General features: G+C 43.8%; 1 protein-coding gene across 4 annotated transcripts in view; it reads right to left on the bottom strand.

The window, feature by feature from the left end:
- The window catches only part of si:dkeyp-72e1.9 (syntaxin-binding protein 4), a 92350-nt gene that overhangs the window by 31808 nt on the left and 43837 nt on the right, over nucleotides 1-16705 (bottom strand). For all 4 annotated transcript variants that reach the window (XM_059654143.1, XM_059654144.1, XM_059654140.1 and 1 more), the window contains exons 10-18: nucleotides 15402-15552; nucleotides 12288-12360; nucleotides 8846-8940; nucleotides 7749-7845; nucleotides 5404-5531; nucleotides 4088-4180; nucleotides 2083-2148; nucleotides 1681-1872; nucleotides 1-37 (exon numbers count right to left, since the gene is read on the bottom strand). The exon at nucleotides 1-37 is cut by the window's left edge and continues 80 nt beyond it. In XM_059654143.1, the coding sequence (XP_059510126.1) occupies nucleotides 1-37; nucleotides 1681-1872; nucleotides 2083-2148; nucleotides 4088-4180; nucleotides 5404-5531; nucleotides 7749-7845; nucleotides 8846-8940; nucleotides 12288-12360; nucleotides 15402-15552 (932 nt within the window). The remainder of the gene's footprint in view (nucleotides 38-1680; nucleotides 1873-2082; nucleotides 2149-4087; nucleotides 4181-5403; nucleotides 5532-7748; nucleotides 7846-8845; nucleotides 8941-12287; nucleotides 12361-15401; nucleotides 15553-16705) is intronic.

Below are 16705 nucleotides of genomic sequence, written 5' to 3' on the forward strand. Positions count from 1 at the left end.
CAATTGACAGTCTTGCCCGCAGATCCTGATTATTTTCCTGCCAAATAGATATCAGTATCAGAGGAGCTGGCACAGGCCTGGAATTTCAGCGAGGAGAATATGGGAAGTGACAAGTGAATGTGGGAACTGATGTGGTAATGTCCAGGCAGTCTGTTTTACAGTGGAGGACTTGAGTGGCTGGTAGATAGTATGCAGGAAATCAGGCTAACTCCCTTGTCCCTCTTCACTGCAATAGGAGCCGTTGCATCCAGGAATGAACGGAGCTTTGGTTTGATTTCATATTTAATTTTTATCTAAAAGTGCAATCATTTATTTTTGATTTCACTTTTCAAAACAAACTGCACACTTGTTGAGTAAACCCACAGAATTAGAAATGTTGATCCTTGTGGGTCAGAGATAACAAAGTGTGGAGCTGGATGAACACAGCAGGCCAAGCAGCATCTTAGGAGCACAAAAGCTGATGTTTCGGGTCTAGACCCTTCATCAGAAAAGGGGGATGGGGAGAGGGTTGTGAAATAAATAGGGAGAGAGAGGGAGGCGGACCGAAGATGGATAGAGGAGAAGATAGGTGGAGAGGAGAGTATAAGTGGGGAGGTAGGGAGGGGATAGGTCAGTCAGAATTGGGCAATAGAACCTCTACAGTGTGGAAACAGGCTATTCGGCCCATTGAGTCCATACCGACCCTCCAAAGAGCATTCCACCCAGACTCACCCTGCTACCCACTCCCTGTAACTCCGCAATCCTCATGGCTCATCAAACTAGCCTACAGCTGCTTGGACACTACAGGCAAGTTCAGCACAGCCAATCCACCTAGCCTAAACATTTTTGGATTGTGGGAGGAAGCCAGGGTACAGGGAGAATGTGAAACCCCACACAGACAGTTGTCGAAGGCTGGAATCGAACCCAGGTCCCTGGCGCTGTGAGGTATCAGCACTAACCACTGAGCCACCGTGCCAGCTGGAGTCAAGGATTAGCTGCTTTATTTTAAGAAGGGTCACTAACGTTCTTTTAGATGCTATTGAGTCATCTCCGAAGCAGGTGGGACTTCTAATTGGGCCTCCTGGCTCAGAGGTATGGATATTATCACTACACCAAGAAAGCTTCAGTAATGTGCTTCTAGAAAAGGAAAACCCATAACCTGTATGGTAATGATTCCAGAGGCGGGCAATCCTACCTTGCAAACATGTGGGAAAACTGGAAGGATGTGTCAAGCACAGAATCACAATATTCAAATGATATTACAAGCTCTTTCTTCACCTTGGTGTTGTCCATTGCTCCCTGGTGGGGGCTAGTGAAACATCTGGGTCAGGAGAGCCCGCCTTCCACTCCTTTTATAAAATTCATTTGCAGGATGTAGGCATCGCTGGCTCAGCAGCATTTATTGCCCATCCCTAATTGCCCAGAGGGCAGTTCAGAGTCAACCCTATAGCTGTGGGTCCAGAGTCACATATAGGCCAGGCCAGGTAAGGATGTAGAGTCTCCTTCCCTGAGTGAACCAGATGGGCTTTTTTCCCCCGGCCTAATCGTTAAACTCTCAATTCCAAGAATTTGCTTTTAGTAAAATTTGAACTCAGTTCCCTGGAGCATGCCCTGGGTTGCTGAAATAACAGTCCTGTAATAATACCACTGTGCTGTATGTTTACATCTGATCCATCTCCCTGTAACCATTATATCACCCACCTTGTCTAACTCTGCTGAATGACGCTGTGCCTTTCCTTCCAGCTGGGATCTGAGGTCCAAGATCTCGGCCTCCAGAAGACATACAGCCTCCTCATAGTCCTGTTCAGCAGAGTGGGCCCCGTGCTGAACCGCACTGGCCAAGTGCAGCTTGTTCTGCAGACCCCTGTTATCTGCAGCAGCGGCTGTGGCTCTCTGTTGGATTTAGAAGCAGATTGTCAGGCTGGTAGCGGTCAAAGTTGAACAGACACTGCACCCCATCCAGGTTTACCTTCTGCGTAGAGCGCAGACAGGGAAGCTAGCTTGTACAACGTGATGAACCACCTACGGTTCAACTCGCGCACCCTTCCCAGACCCTGGAATGATGTTTAATGTTGCATTGTTCCCGCAAGAGTCCACACTAACCTGGGTGATCTGCTGCAGCTCCTCTTCCAGTGCTTTCTTGTCCTTCTCCATCTCCCTGATAACAGCCTGTGATTGCAAGAAAGGACTTCAGGGGTCAGAGGTCCTGAACTATTCCTCCTGATACTAAAATATCTACCGATGGATGAATGAACAGGTTTAAGTTCCATCAGTCCCCAAGATGTATGTAACAGAGCCCATGACACCAGCTGGAGGAGAACAGGGGTTTTCCCTGAATCCTGGTCATAGAGTCATGCAGCACAGATGCAGACCCCTCATTCCAACCAGTCCATCCTGATTGTAATTCCAAGCTGCCTGTCTGTGCTTGGCCCATATCCCTCCAAATCTTTCATACTAAATGTCTTTCAAACATTATGGTTGTACCCACGTCCACCGCTTCTTCTGGCAGCTCATTCCATAGACGAGCCGCTCTCTGTGTAAAAGAAATTGCCCACAAGTCTTTTTTAAATCTTTCTCCTCTCACCTTAAAAATTTGCCCTTTAGTCTTGAAATCCCCCACCCTAGGGAAAAGACCATTCACCTTATCCAAACCCCTCAGGGTTTTATAAACCTCTCTAAGGTCACCCCTCAGCCTCCCATTCTCCAGAGAAAAAACATCCCAGCCTATCACTATTACTCAAACCTTCCATTCCCAGTCATTTGCAATCTCTCATAAAATATACTAAAGTAGATAATCCGGGCATTTAACTCTCTGGAAGACATCGCTTTATCTAATTGGTTGCTGTATTTTGCCAGAATGACTTCAAAACCTCCTATCTGTGAAATGGTCAACTGATCATGAAGAGTGAAGTCTTACACTATTTTAATTGTGCATTGACAAAGATTTCATGGTCACCATTTATAATTCCAGAATTAGAATTAAAGCACACCAGGCAGCGAGATTTGAACTCGTCTTTTACAGGATCCCTACAGTGTGGGAGCAGGCCATTTGGCCCATCCAATCAACACTGACCCCCTGAGGGGCATCTCACCCAGACCCAGCCCCACCTAGCAAATCCCTGTAACCCTGCATTCTGCCATGGCTTTTCAATCTAACCTGCACATCTTTGGACTGTGGGAGGAAACCCACGCAGACAACATGCAAACTCCACACAGACAGGTGCCTGAGGTTGGAATCAAACCAGGGATCTTGGCACTATGAGGCAGCAATGCTAACCAATGAGCCACATTACCAACCCAAATATCTCCCAGAATATGAGCACAGGCCTCTGGAATATTAGTCCGGGGCATTGCATAGGATGAAAAGACTGATTTTAACCTGACTCACCCAGCAGAGGCCAGCCAATCCTGGCAGTTAAAAAGGAGTAAGTTAATGACCCGCTAAAACACTGACTTTCATATCTTCCCAGTGATGCACTAGGAGGGGTATTAAGATGGGACTGCAACAGTTTATAAAGAGGAAGGACAAAATGCTATGATGAAAGAGAGGAGCTGCAAAGAAATCTCATTAAATGGAAATGCCGGAGGAAAAGTGAGACAGCAAACAGCTATCAATATTACAGATTATCCATCTCAATAATCCTGTGACTGTAGGTCCCATTTAATAGTGATTTGAATCAGACAATCACAATTGATCACTATAGTATTGTTATCACGATTAATGTTGCTTGAATCTTGTAAAAGATAATTCTTTCTTAATATAGATAAAGAAGATTTTTCGAGTTACCAGTCATCAATAACCTCCCATGCTCATCATAAATATTATCGCCTCAAAGTGAACATGAGTAAATTCATGGAATGCAGGGGTACGCTTTTATTTACTGGAAGAGCTAAGATTTAAGGTTGCTGCTGGTAAATTGTTGGACAACTTGTGGTGTACTGACAAAAATCAGCTAGCGAGATTAACGCAGCATTCAAACACAATCAATAAGAGTCATAACTAATGCAAGAACTCTTGCCAAACTAATCCTGCTGGGTGAAGTCGAGCAGCTTAACAACAGGATATTAAATATCATTACACCACATCCTCTGCAAAAATAACCCTCACCTTCAATCTCTTAATTTCCTGATGCAATTCAGTTACTTCTGACTGCAGGTGGTCCACGTTCTCAGTGTCATGGAAGGCTTTGGAGCTAAAGATCTAAAATTTAGAGAGCAAAGGAGGAAAACTGTGAAAGACAGTCTTATGCTGGACTTCAAAAACTAAGCCCTGGCCTGTCTTTCCTGGTGACTGGAAGACTGTGAGAATTAGGAAGAGGAGTAGGCCATTCAGCCCTTTGAGCCTGCTCTGCCATTCAATACGATCATGTCTGATCACACATTCCCTCACAACCACTTTCCTTCCCTTTCCCTCTAACCCTTTATTCTCCAACTAATCCAAGAATCTATCCATCACCGTCTTAAATATACACAGGGACTCTGCCCCCGCTGCTCTCTGTGGCAAGGAGTTCCAAAGACTCACAGCCCTCTAAGTGAAGAAATTCCTCATCATCTCAGTCATAAATGGGTGCCTTTTGTTCTGACACTATGTCCTCTGGTCCCAGTCTCTCTCACGAGGGGCAACATTCTCTCAGCATCTGCCCTGCCAAGCCCTGTACATTTTTCAATCAGATCACCTCTCATTTTTCTAAATTTCAATGAGTCCCAAACTGTTTAGCCTTTGCTCAGTAGGCAATCCCACCTTACCAGGGACCATCCCAGCGAACTGAACTGGCTCCAATGAAACAATATTTTTCCTTAATTAAAGGGGGAGTAAAGCCGCTCACTGTCCTCCGATGGGGGTCTCACCAGCACCTTGTATAGTAGCAGTGAGACTCCCCTGCTCTTACACTCCAATCCCTGAAATAAGGGCCAACATTTCCATTCGCCTTACCATTTACCTGTGGCACCTGGGTGCTAACTTTCTGTGTTTCATGCACAAGTTCCCCCAAGCCCCTTTGAGTTGCAGCTTTCTGTAGCTTTTTTTTCATTTAAACAATGTTCTGTTCTTTTCTTCTCCCTTGCAAAACAAACCACTTCACATTTTCCTACATTATACTCCATTTGCCAACGTTTGCCCATTCACTTAACCTTTCAAAATTTCTCTGTAAAGTGTATCCCACTCACAACTTAGTTTTCCAGCTATTTCAAGGGGTGCTGAATTCAAACTTTTCATGAATTAAATGATAAGATTTGCGTTGATACCAAAGTGCACAGGCGAACACAAGTGGCACAGATCTATACAATGGGCCATGAGTACAGGTGGTCACATATGGTCAAACAGGGGGTTCGAATGAGCATCTTTAATGAGGATACAGTGGGGGTAAGGTTTAGAGTGGGAATTCCAGCAACTGGCATCTAGGCTGGTGAAGGTAACTCTCTTACCGGGGATTGGAAAGCTGTTGTATCCAAAAGGTTCGCTACTTCATGAGGTGAAAACATCAGGGGTCTTTGACCTAGGCCAACATCCTCCAGCTCCTGTGGCAAGTTAATTCTTGCTGCCTGCACAAAATCTACAAAGTTTACTCAATGTTATTTCTTTACCCACCAGCAGAAACCAAACTGCAAACTTGTCAGAAACCCCACAGATTCTCATCTGCCTTTATTGTGGCTGAGGGCCTCTAGGACAGGATTCAGCTCCTCCCACCACAGGCGAGATGGAAAGAGATTTTTACTCCTCTCTCCCACTATGATATCAGCCAATTATTCTGCTTTGTAGCGTACGCATGTGTTAGTCTGCATGGGAGAGTCTACATGAGTGTCCGTGTGTGTGTGTGTGTGTGTGTGTGTGTGTGTGTGTGTGTGTGTGTGTGTGTATATACATGTTTCTGTATCTGAGTGTTCGCGTGTGTGCGTGCGCGCGCGCGCATGTGTGCACGTATGTGTGTGTGTGTGCGTGCTTGGGGATGGGCTATCAGTAGGCAGCAAAATATGGATAGCAGAGAAACAGGGAAGATGTGTTAGGTCCTGCTATAATTTACAGGTGGTTGACAAGGGCTGGATCATTTGCGCAATTGTCAGCTGCCAATGAAGTGAGGAAGAGGTAAATCATGTTCAAGAAGTAAGGGCCATTCTCCCATTTTCAGTTTGTTATTGTTTCTTTTCAGGAAACATAGTGAAAAAGATTGAACTGGAGCCAATCTTAGAAACATTTATTCACGTTATTCAGACTACAAGCATGCGTCCCCCTGCTCAACAGCCACAGTTTTAGTCTATTCATTATGTATAGGAACATAAGTGAATCTGTAAGTAATGCCAACCATTTACACATTAGGAAATACAATTTCTATACTGTCAATTACTGCTACAGTCCTGCTTGCATAAATGGGATATGTATTAAAATCCAATTTATGGGATCTCCTGACGGTTTTTTCCATTCTGTAAATCTATCATACCAGAGTACATTACTTTGGGAATTTGATGAGTAGATTCAATATCATTCAACCCTTCACTGATCTTTTGCCTTTGCAAAATTAATACTCTGATGTGACAAGATTATAATTGAGGATATGATACTGGAGGCAGTTATGACATAATTATGCAATGAGTGAAACTGGTTCTACATGTGTGTGGGCGGGATTGATTAGCTTTCGGAATGTAAATTTGAAGAACAACACCTTATCTCTGCCTGAGCTCCCTACAGCCAGGAGGACTCAACATTCCATTCTCCAATTTCAAACAGCCTTGCCACCCGTTCCCCACCTCCCCTTCCAGACTCACCTCCTCCCTTCCATTCCACCTTCTGACCCTCCCTTCCACCAACCGGAATCAGCCCTCCCATTGACCAACCAGGTCGTACCTGCCATCAGTGTCCACCTATCACCAGCAATCCACTTCCACCTCCACCTCCTCCCACCCCCTTTATCTGCAGCTCCTCCTCCTACCCCAACATCCAGTTGTAAAACATTGACTGTTCCTTTTTCCAGATGCTGCCTGGCCTGCTGCGTTCTTCCAGCCTCCTGTTTGTCTGCCTTGGATTGCAGCATCCACAGTTTGTTTTGTCTTTAACTGATTGGCTTGTTCCCTCGTCATAAAGTAAATTTAACACTCGCAGCACAAGGTTTATTTACAAACAGGAATGCGTCAGCATATTTCAACACTGTGCCTATCTCATTGTAATATGACAAAGCACCGAGTCTGCGGGGCCAGAGAACTGAGATAGGAATGGAGCAAGAGGCTGTTAATATTGAGGATGGGAGACTTGCCCCTTTCTGGGCATGAACTGACCAAGTACACTTATTAAATCATTGCACACTGTCCTTGATTTCTGACCCCTTGAGGTGGGAAGTGTGATCTGAAGATGGTTTTCCCTCTAACTTAGTCTTCTTTCCAATGAAGAAGCATTTGATCCATGTTGGATATTTTAGATGCCAGACTTTATAACAGCAAACTAGAACTGAGCAGGCATGGAGGCAATGCTCACATTCCGCGTTGATGCAATTCTTATTATTTCTTTTGATTTCTGGGACGTGGTCAGTATTTATAGCACTACTTAATTACCCATGAGAAGGTGGAGGTGAGTCTTATTCCCTTCCCTTTGCAGCTGTGTGTTTCAGATGCTCCTACAATGCCGTTTGTTAGGGCCTGGGGATTTACTGCTAACCAATCTACACTGCTAACGGCTACAGAAACTTCTGCCTCACCTTCCCCGCTGGGGAACAAAAGGAAAGAAATGAGGGAAGGAAAGAATGCTACCAGAAAGCCATTTTAATTTGAAAGGCTGTCATTACCTCCAAAGGCCACGGTTCCCTGTGAATCATTTGTGAGACTGAGCCTCAGTTGTCTTGTTCGTTCTTCTGTGACATGTAAACCAAGGTACTTCAGTGCCTACGACAGTCAAAATTACAGCAAGGGTGTAAAAATTATGGATAACTGTATCTGTATCAATGCATAACCTCTATGTAATATAGTGCAAGTGTACATAGAGTTTACAGTGCAGATAAGCCATTTAACACGGATAAACCATTTAAACTAATCAGTCAATGTCATGGTTTAAGCTCCACATTAATGCTTCTGTCACCTTACTTCATCTAACCCCATCACATAGCCTCAAATCCATTCTGTAATCATCCTTAAGGTAGCTCACCTTGCAGACTTCATGTAGTGGCAAGTTCTACGTTCTAGCCTCTTAACCATGGAAAAAAAATTCCTCTGAATTACTTGTTGAATTATTTTGTTAAAAATAGTGGGTTGCGATAACTGCACATCAAAGAGTCATGCAGCACAGAAACAGACCATTCGGTCCAACCAGTCCATTTCAAACATAATCACACACTAAACTAGTCCCACCTGCCTGCTCCTGGACCATATCCCTCCAAACCTTTCCTATTCACAAATCCATCCGAATAACTTTTGAACATTGTAATTGCACCTGCATCCACCACTTGTTCAGGAATTAATTCCACATGAAAACCACCCTAAATCTCTCTCCTGTCACCTTGAAAATGTGCCTCCTAATCTTGAAATCCCTCATCCCAGGGAAAAGACAATTACCATTAACTCTATCGATACCTCTTATTATTTTATGAACTTCTATCAGGTCACCTCTCGAACTCCTGCTCTCCAGTGATAAAAGTCCCAGCCTATCCACCCTTTCTTTATAACTGCTTAAGTTTTTCTTTCAACTTCTTCAAGGTCTTGAATGTTTGTTCCATTGCTTCACACAGATATTTTAATACATGCTTTTTTCCACCTACATCTAAATAATCAAGAAAATGTAATGCTTTTGTCCCCCCGGATCCCAGTTTACAAAACTAATTTACTCACTGTAATTTCAAACATTAAGGAGGAAGAGGAAATGGAAGAGATTTGGGAGAGAAGCACTTACCAACTCGAGCTTATCCACCTTTAACCGAACATGGGGGTCCAGAGAGACTTTACGTTTGATACTGGGCACTTCTTTCTGAATGGATGTTTTGGCAGCTATAGAGAAGGAATAACACATGATAATCCATGTCAAATTCAGTGTTTGCAACGTTAAAAGTTTTAAACTCTCACTCTCTGGAGGAATTTCAGATTATTCTGGATTCTGCATAATTCTTGGTTTAACACCTGAAACAACAGAGTCCTGGTGGATGCAGATGTATGCAAGCTCCAGTTCACCCTTGCTTCAGCCTAATAAGTAGTTGATGTTCCTTAAAAAAAGGCACAATGCTTCCTCAAAACTGGATGAAACACCCATGTGCAATCAGAGAGAGGTTTACATTCAGCCTTATACTTTGGACAGCCTCATGACATACAGAATGTAACAAGTTTGTGTCTGGTGTGCTCGTACCTTTGTTCTGTCACTAGCTGTAGCTAGAACATTGAGTGAGATCAAGGACAAATCCAGCAAGAGTTTGTGCTGTTGGTGGGACCTTGCATACAGTAAAACAGCTCAGTTGAAAAATACAGGTAAATTGTCCAATTTACATTATCCTGTAGGACCCATGGTGCCAAAGCATTACACAATGATGTGAGCTATTGATAAGTTGAAATGTGTGTGCAGCTCCCCATTAGACCTGGAGATTTTGTAGTATTAAAGTCCAATACCTTGGTTTCCAAGACACACCAATGTCAGCCAAATCCAAACCATCTTTATTTGAACTCCTTCTGTGCATGCTGAAACAACTTTAACAGGACCCTGAATGAAATGCTGAATCCTTTCTTTTTTCTTCATGTTCTTACTCCGATACATGTATCTAAGCACATTTTGTTAAATCATTGAAGAGTTTGGCACACAGTATTTCCAACAGAATGAACTGGATCTCAGAACGATATGGTTTTATTAAGGTTGAGCTCAGACTGCTTGTTAGAACATTGGGCCTGTGCTCAATATGTTCTTGCATTCAGCACCATTCATCCCTGGTCTAAGTATGATCCAAACCCTTTACTATAGGAGGGTAACTGAAACAATTGTATTATACCATTAAATTAGGTTAAACTGTCCATTTAATAACACATTGGGAGCTTAGGGAGAGCAAAACAGAATTTCTATTTGGATATAAGGCCCATACAATTCATGTTTCCTTGGAGATGGGCTTTAAGAGCAAAGGATACATAAGAAGGCATTGTGGGATCATATAACAAGGTTCTCCCGAAGGATAACCTGAAGGAGGTTACCCTCCTCCCTCCGGACCAACCTCAGGGAATCTCTCTCCCACTGCAACTCTCTTGTAACCTCTTCAGCCTTGAAACTGCTCGACCATGTCCTGAAGAAAACCAGGTACCACAGTCACATCAACTTCCTCAGCACCTGCCTATGGAACCAGATCATCCCCAAAGGACTACAGCCTATATTCATGCCTTCCCAATTTTGCCCCAACCGTGACCATATCTACATCTAGAACATCGAGACCCGTCCTCCCTGGACTGATGTATCCCCTCCCTGCCTCTCCACCCATACTCTCCTCTCCACCTATCTTCTCCTCTATCAATCTTTGGTCCGCCTCCTCCTCTCTCCCTATTTATTTCAGAATCCTCTCCCCATCCCCCTTTTCTGATGAAGGGTCTAGGCCCGAAACGTCAGCTTTTGTGCTCCTGAGATGCTGCTTGGCCTGCTATGTTCATCCAGCTTCACATTTTGTTATCTTGGTTTCTCCAGCATCTGCAGTTTCCATTATCTCTGATGACTCTCCTCTCCCGAAAGATAACCCTGAATTTCACAACACAGTCTGCTTAGATCGGTGACAGACAGAGAACAGATAGGAGTGGGAAAATACACATAGGAGTGCGTGTAGGACACTTATGCTCAGATTGAAAAGACCCATTTCATGAGGATTTAAAATGAGAGATGTGCTTAGTTTGAGCGAGGATAATCTCCAGTTAAACTGTTGCTATGATAGATAGCTCTGGGTTAAGACGTTGCCTGGTTGGGAAAGGAAAGGAACAGAAGCAAGCCCCTGGAAGCTAAGCATCATCAAGGAGTGACCCAGAAGAACTGAATGTCTGCCAGAGGGATCATTAAAAGTATAGCTGTGGAGCAGAAGGTTATTACTGGTTTTAAATGTTAAACAGGGGGAGTTTTGTTCTGTAGTTAAAGTACAAGTTGCTTACAAAAATATTGTTCAGCAACGTTGCCTTTTGTTTGTTGCAATGTAAGTCATCAAATTGGAATCTTGGAAATTAATCTTTTAAATTGGTCACTGGGCATTCAAACTTCTTTCTACATGTGTTAATCTCTACTGTTAATTTTTTGGGAGCAAGTGATCAACTTCCTGCTTTTTTAACTACCTTTTCCAGTTGTTTTCTATTGGTGGATAGTGTTGAAGTTAATTCTTAGGCACCCCGTGTGGTGTAGTGTTAGGTCCCTACCTCTGGCACAGAAAACCTGGGGTCAAGTCCCACCTGCTCCAGAGGTCTATAATGACATCTCACAGTATGCACCCACATCCCTCGATTGTGTATTTTTTTTAAAATCCTCTTATATTGCCATTATATTGGATGTGCTAATAGACACCTTGGAATGGCTAGAATTGTGCAGCTTGGTCACACACAGTTGAACTGACCAATGAGGATCACAGCTTGGACTCTTTACACAATTCACTCATTCATTCATTCATTCATTCATTCACTCATTCATTCATTCACTCACTCATTGATTGATTGATTCATTCATTCATACGTGGATAGCCTCCTCAATTATTATACTGAACATTTCTGTATTTGCATGAGGACACCTTGTGCCATCCTGAGGAACTTCTTTTAATTAATTTGCAGCATGTAGGCATCGCTGGCAGTGCCAGCATTTATTGCCCGACCCTAGTCTGCCCTTCAGAAGAGGGTGGTCAGATGCCTTCACTGCAGTCTGTGTGCTGTAGATAGACCGACGATGTTTTTAGGGAGGAAATTCCAGTTTTTTAGCCCAGCGACAAATTTCCAGGTCAGGATGGTGTGTGGCAGAGAGGCAAACTTGGGGTGGTGGTTTTCTCATTGTATCTGTTGCCCTTGTCTTTCTATATGGAAGTGGTCATGGGTTTGGAAGGATCTTCGGAAGGATCTGCAGTGCAACTTATAGATAGTACACACTGCTGCTACTGAGCAGAGGGAGTATTAGAGGGAGTTGGTGGTAGTGGATGAGGTGCTAATCAAGTGAACTCCTTTGTCCTGGGTGGTGTCGAGCTTCTTGATTGTTGTTGGAATGACTAACACCATTTATCCACATGTTGGATGAGAACTTGTGAGGAACAGCTGGAGGAAAAGTCCATTATCTGGTTAACCCTTTTCCAAAACTGTGCGAGTTACAAGAAATTGGAAGGTGCAAAACCCCTCACCCCATTGAGAGTTGATACCTGAGGCAGTAAGCTGTAGTGGACAAATGTCAGGTGACTGGAAAGGCACTGGACAGTGATCTTCAAGTTGGGGCTGTTGAGAAAAAGACAGAGTGTATCATTAGCACAAATGTTTTCTAATACATTGCACAGGTAATTAGTCTTCCTAGGTTGGGCTGCATTCACGAATAGGTCAACAATGTAACAGATTTGTGTGTCGCGGGACTAGCTGGTCATATCGATCAGGTAATACATCTCTACTTCTCAATTTACAACCCCATTTCCTCAGAGGCCAATTGGTTTGGTTGAAAGGGGAGTCACAGGTTATGGGGAGAGCAGGCAGGGCAGCAAAGTCAAAGCCACAATCCGATCAGCCATGATTTTATCAAATAACAGAACGGGCTTGATGGTTCAAATGCCCTCCACCAGCTCCTAATTCTCAGGTTCTTGTCTGTAGCTGCTCTCCAGTACATCATCCAGCAGCCATTAAAGCCTCTGCGGTGGTGGGTGGCTAATTAAGCTCAGGGGTCAGAGGTGGACTGGCATGTTCTAGTCAGCGTGTGGGGCCCCCTTCAGCTCTGGAGGTACAGAAGCTGCTTGGAGGTGATCTGTTAGTGGGGCAGAGGGAGCCAATACTCGGGTTGATTTTGAGACCTTTTTCTCACACCTGCCCAACCAGATAGTTACAGACCTTGTGGACTGATTCCCTTCTGCTGTGATGGTTGGCCCCGCAACTTTGACTGTTTTTAAGTTTTAAAGTTGCTGACAGCGTGTCTTCTCTCTCTCTCTCACTCTCTCTTTCTTACAACCCCAGGCTATGAGGTGGGGTGGTGTGTCTCCACTGGCTGTCCAGCTCTGTGAGACAGTCTGCATTGTCTTTAATTGAATGGCTAGTGCGCTCTTGGTCCACTGATGCCAACACACTGTAAGGTCAAGGCTTGTAACTGACCCTGACATATCAGAGGTCTTGACCCAGAGCTGGCATCATTTCCCCTCCCCTGCCTGATGTGCAATGCATATGCTGTGGAGTGGGAGTCACTGGACAATGACTGGAAGACTAACTCAGACCGGCCATCTCTGCAGAAGTCAGGGTAGGGGCTCCATTGACACAAACAGGAGATGGGTACCCTAATGACTGAACAAAACTGCAGGGGTCCGAAGAGGCAAAATATGAGAACACAAGAACCGGGAGCAGGAATAGGTCAATCAGGACCTCAAGCCTGCTGCATTATTTAACAGCATCAACTCCACTCCCCACAACCCTTTCATCCATTATTAATTAGAAATCTGTCCATCTTCTCCCTAAATTATCCAGCGTGCTGAAATCCACCACGCTCTGGGTGGACTTGGATTCGAACTCCTGGCCTCAGCGTGGACTCAAACTCCTGGAAATCCCAGCCTTGAGGTGAAGCCCGAAGTGTCCTGGGTTGGAGGGACTGTTATTCTAAATCCTTATTTCTCTATTTTTCTAATTTATTGCGGAACATTTTTTTTCTTTATTTTTCTTACTTGTCTTTCCTGAAGAATTTGTACTTAAGAATCTGTACCTAGATCCCTTAGTACCTAAGTTGCACCATAAGTGGCAATTTGTTAGCTCTCCACTGTTCTCATGTGAATGAGTGTGACAATAAAGCTCATTCTAATTCCACAGACTCCCAACTTTTGTGAGAAGTAACCCCTCCTCATCTCTACTTTAATCCTGCCACTCTTTAGCCTAAAACCACGATTTTCTATGATTCCCCACATGGGTAAACATCTGATGTACACCCTGCTTGGTCAATTCCCTTTAGCATCTTCGACACTTCAACTAGATCTCCTTCATTCTTCAAAATTCGGGGAAGCATTAACCTGAAATGCTGAATTTCTCCTCATGAGACAAACCTTTCATCTCCGGAATCAAACTGGTGAACCTTCTCCGAACTATCTCGATTGCAATGACATCCTTCCCAAAGTAAGGGGCCCAAATGCTCCAGATTCAGTCTCATCAATGCCTTGTACAACTGCGGCAACCTTCCCCTACGTTTTTTATTCCATTCCTTCAGCAATTAATACCAAAATTCCATTTGCCTTCCTTCCTACCTGCTGTACCCTTATACTGGATCATTGCAAATGTATGATAACGTTAGTTAGGCTGAGGCAACTTTGTCTCAAGATGTCTCACATCGGTATTCCAGAGTAGGGATTTAAAACAATTCTTGTTAGTCTGATCAAAATCATATTTTCTAGCTGTCTTAAGGCTAACAAAGAAATTGAGTTGATTTATTTGCCTATTTTGTTCAAGGCAGTTTACATTTCCAACAAATCTTTGGCCTGTCATGATCAAAAGGCATTGTCTTTTTGATAGCTAACTTATTCACATCCTCTCATAGTCACCTTACAACTATAAGACGTTCAGCTACAATGCTCATTCCACAGAACCTAAATTGATGGCTTGGTTAATTCTTCACACCTGTTTTTCAATGCTGCTTGAAAAGAGAGATTTGCGCTCCGACACTTCCTTTCATGACCACAGGATGGCCCGAAAGGACTTTGTAGGCAATGAAGGAGCAAACTACAGCAGAAGCTGGAATCTGTGTTGAAAAGCAAAATTGCTGGACCTCACAGTGGGTCATGTAGCATTGATGGAGAGAGAGAGAGACAGCAAGCCAGTGTTTCAAGTCTAGATGACTCTTCATCAGAGCTGCAAAGTTCTTTAGAAGGGTAGTCACTGTGGTGATGTGGAAAATGTAGCAGGGAACAAACAGCTTTTGGGTCTTTGTTGGGGAATAACTATTGACCAGGGAGCTGGAGAGAGCGCAGAATCCTCCCTTCCCTCCCACAGATCTCCATTCAAATAGGGGCAGGCGTCCTTTAACATCCACCTGATGCAAGAGACAATAGACCTCTGGTTTAACGTCACTTCTGAAAGGCAGCACCTATTTTACACACAAATGTACAGAATGCACCAGCATGGCCTCCTGGCACAGGAGTGAGAATAGCCTCTGTGACACTAGACTGCAGCTGAACTTGGAACTATTGAGGATAGGAATAAGGCAAGAGACTTTAAGATGATTACTCATACGTGGGATACACAGCAAGCATAACTGTTTGGCAATTGCTGGGAATTTCAATATAAAAGAATACAATTATACTTACCTTAGGTGTTCTCACATGAACCTTCATCCTACAAGAATTGTAGCTATTTCCAGTGCTTTTCTGCATTGAGTGGTCCCCGTTGTGTAATGAAGCAGCAGAATGTGTAGACCCCTTGCCTGGTAAAAAGGCAATTGTTATGGTTCCTTGATTCCTTTAAATAAATTATAAATATTGTGAAAATTTAAGCTCATCCAGTGCTCTCCTACCTGTGTCCTCACTTGCACTGATTCGCATTCGCTCACGTACAAAATAAGAGTGCATCAGGCCATTCAATCCCTCAAGCTGGCTCTGTCAATCAGTCAGGTCATGGCCGATCTGTTTGAGTTTCGAATTCCCACATTCCCACCCAATCCTTAAAATCTTTGATTCCCTTGCCTAACACGAATCTATCTACGTCTGCCTTACAAATTTTCAAGACGTGGAGGTACCGGTGTTGGACCAGGGTGGACACAAATCACATGACACCAGGCTATAGTCCGACAGGTTTATTTGAAAACACAAGCTTTCAGAGCACTGCTCCTTTGTGATTTCAAATAAACCTGTTGGACTATAACCTGGTGTCATGTGACTTCTGACCTTAAAAATATGCAATGCCAGGTGCTTGCCGACCTGGGTTATTTCTCAGTGAAAAAAAGCTTTGATTTCGATAATTTCCTCCCTGTTTTCAGGGTTCCCTCCATGGGTCCAGCCTCCACATCTCTAACCTCCCACACTCTCCAGAACCTCAGCGCTCCTCCAATTCTAGTATCTTCTGCTTTTAATTGCTGTGCTAATTTTGCCTGTGCCCACACCATTAGGTCTGCAATTCCCTCCCTCTGCACTCAAATAAGGGTGACATACTGCAGAAAGTCTGAAACAAGACACATGGGAATGCTGAAGAAACTCAGTAGTTCTGGCAGCATCTGTGGAGAGAGAAACAGAACTAATGCTTCGAGTCTGGTATAACTCCTTTTTCCTTCAGTCCGAGGTGACTCTGACTCAAAACGTTAACAGTGTTTCTCTCTTCATAAGCGCTTCCAGACCTACTGAGTTTCTCCAACATTCTCTGTGCTTGTTTTGAATAAATGAGTGCAATATTTTCAGAGCTCCCTGATTGATAGATGTCAGTCAGGAGGTTGGGAAACCTCGCCCATTCTTCTCCAACATGGTGCCATTGAATTTTTTTTTAATATCCATCCAGGAGCATACAGCAGACAACTGGATGTCCGATCAGGAAGATGACACTCCTGGACAGCTGCCTGCAGGTGATCAGCAACATCTGACTCCAAGGCAAAAGTGCTATTCCTGAGCCACAGAGCTCACAT

This window comes from Stegostoma tigrinum, chromosome 23, assembly GCF_030684315.1.
Source record: "Stegostoma tigrinum isolate sSteTig4 chromosome 23, sSteTig4.hap1, whole genome shotgun sequence".
Taxonomy (NCBI): domain Eukaryota; kingdom Metazoa; phylum Chordata; class Chondrichthyes; order Orectolobiformes; family Stegostomatidae; genus Stegostoma; species Stegostoma tigrinum.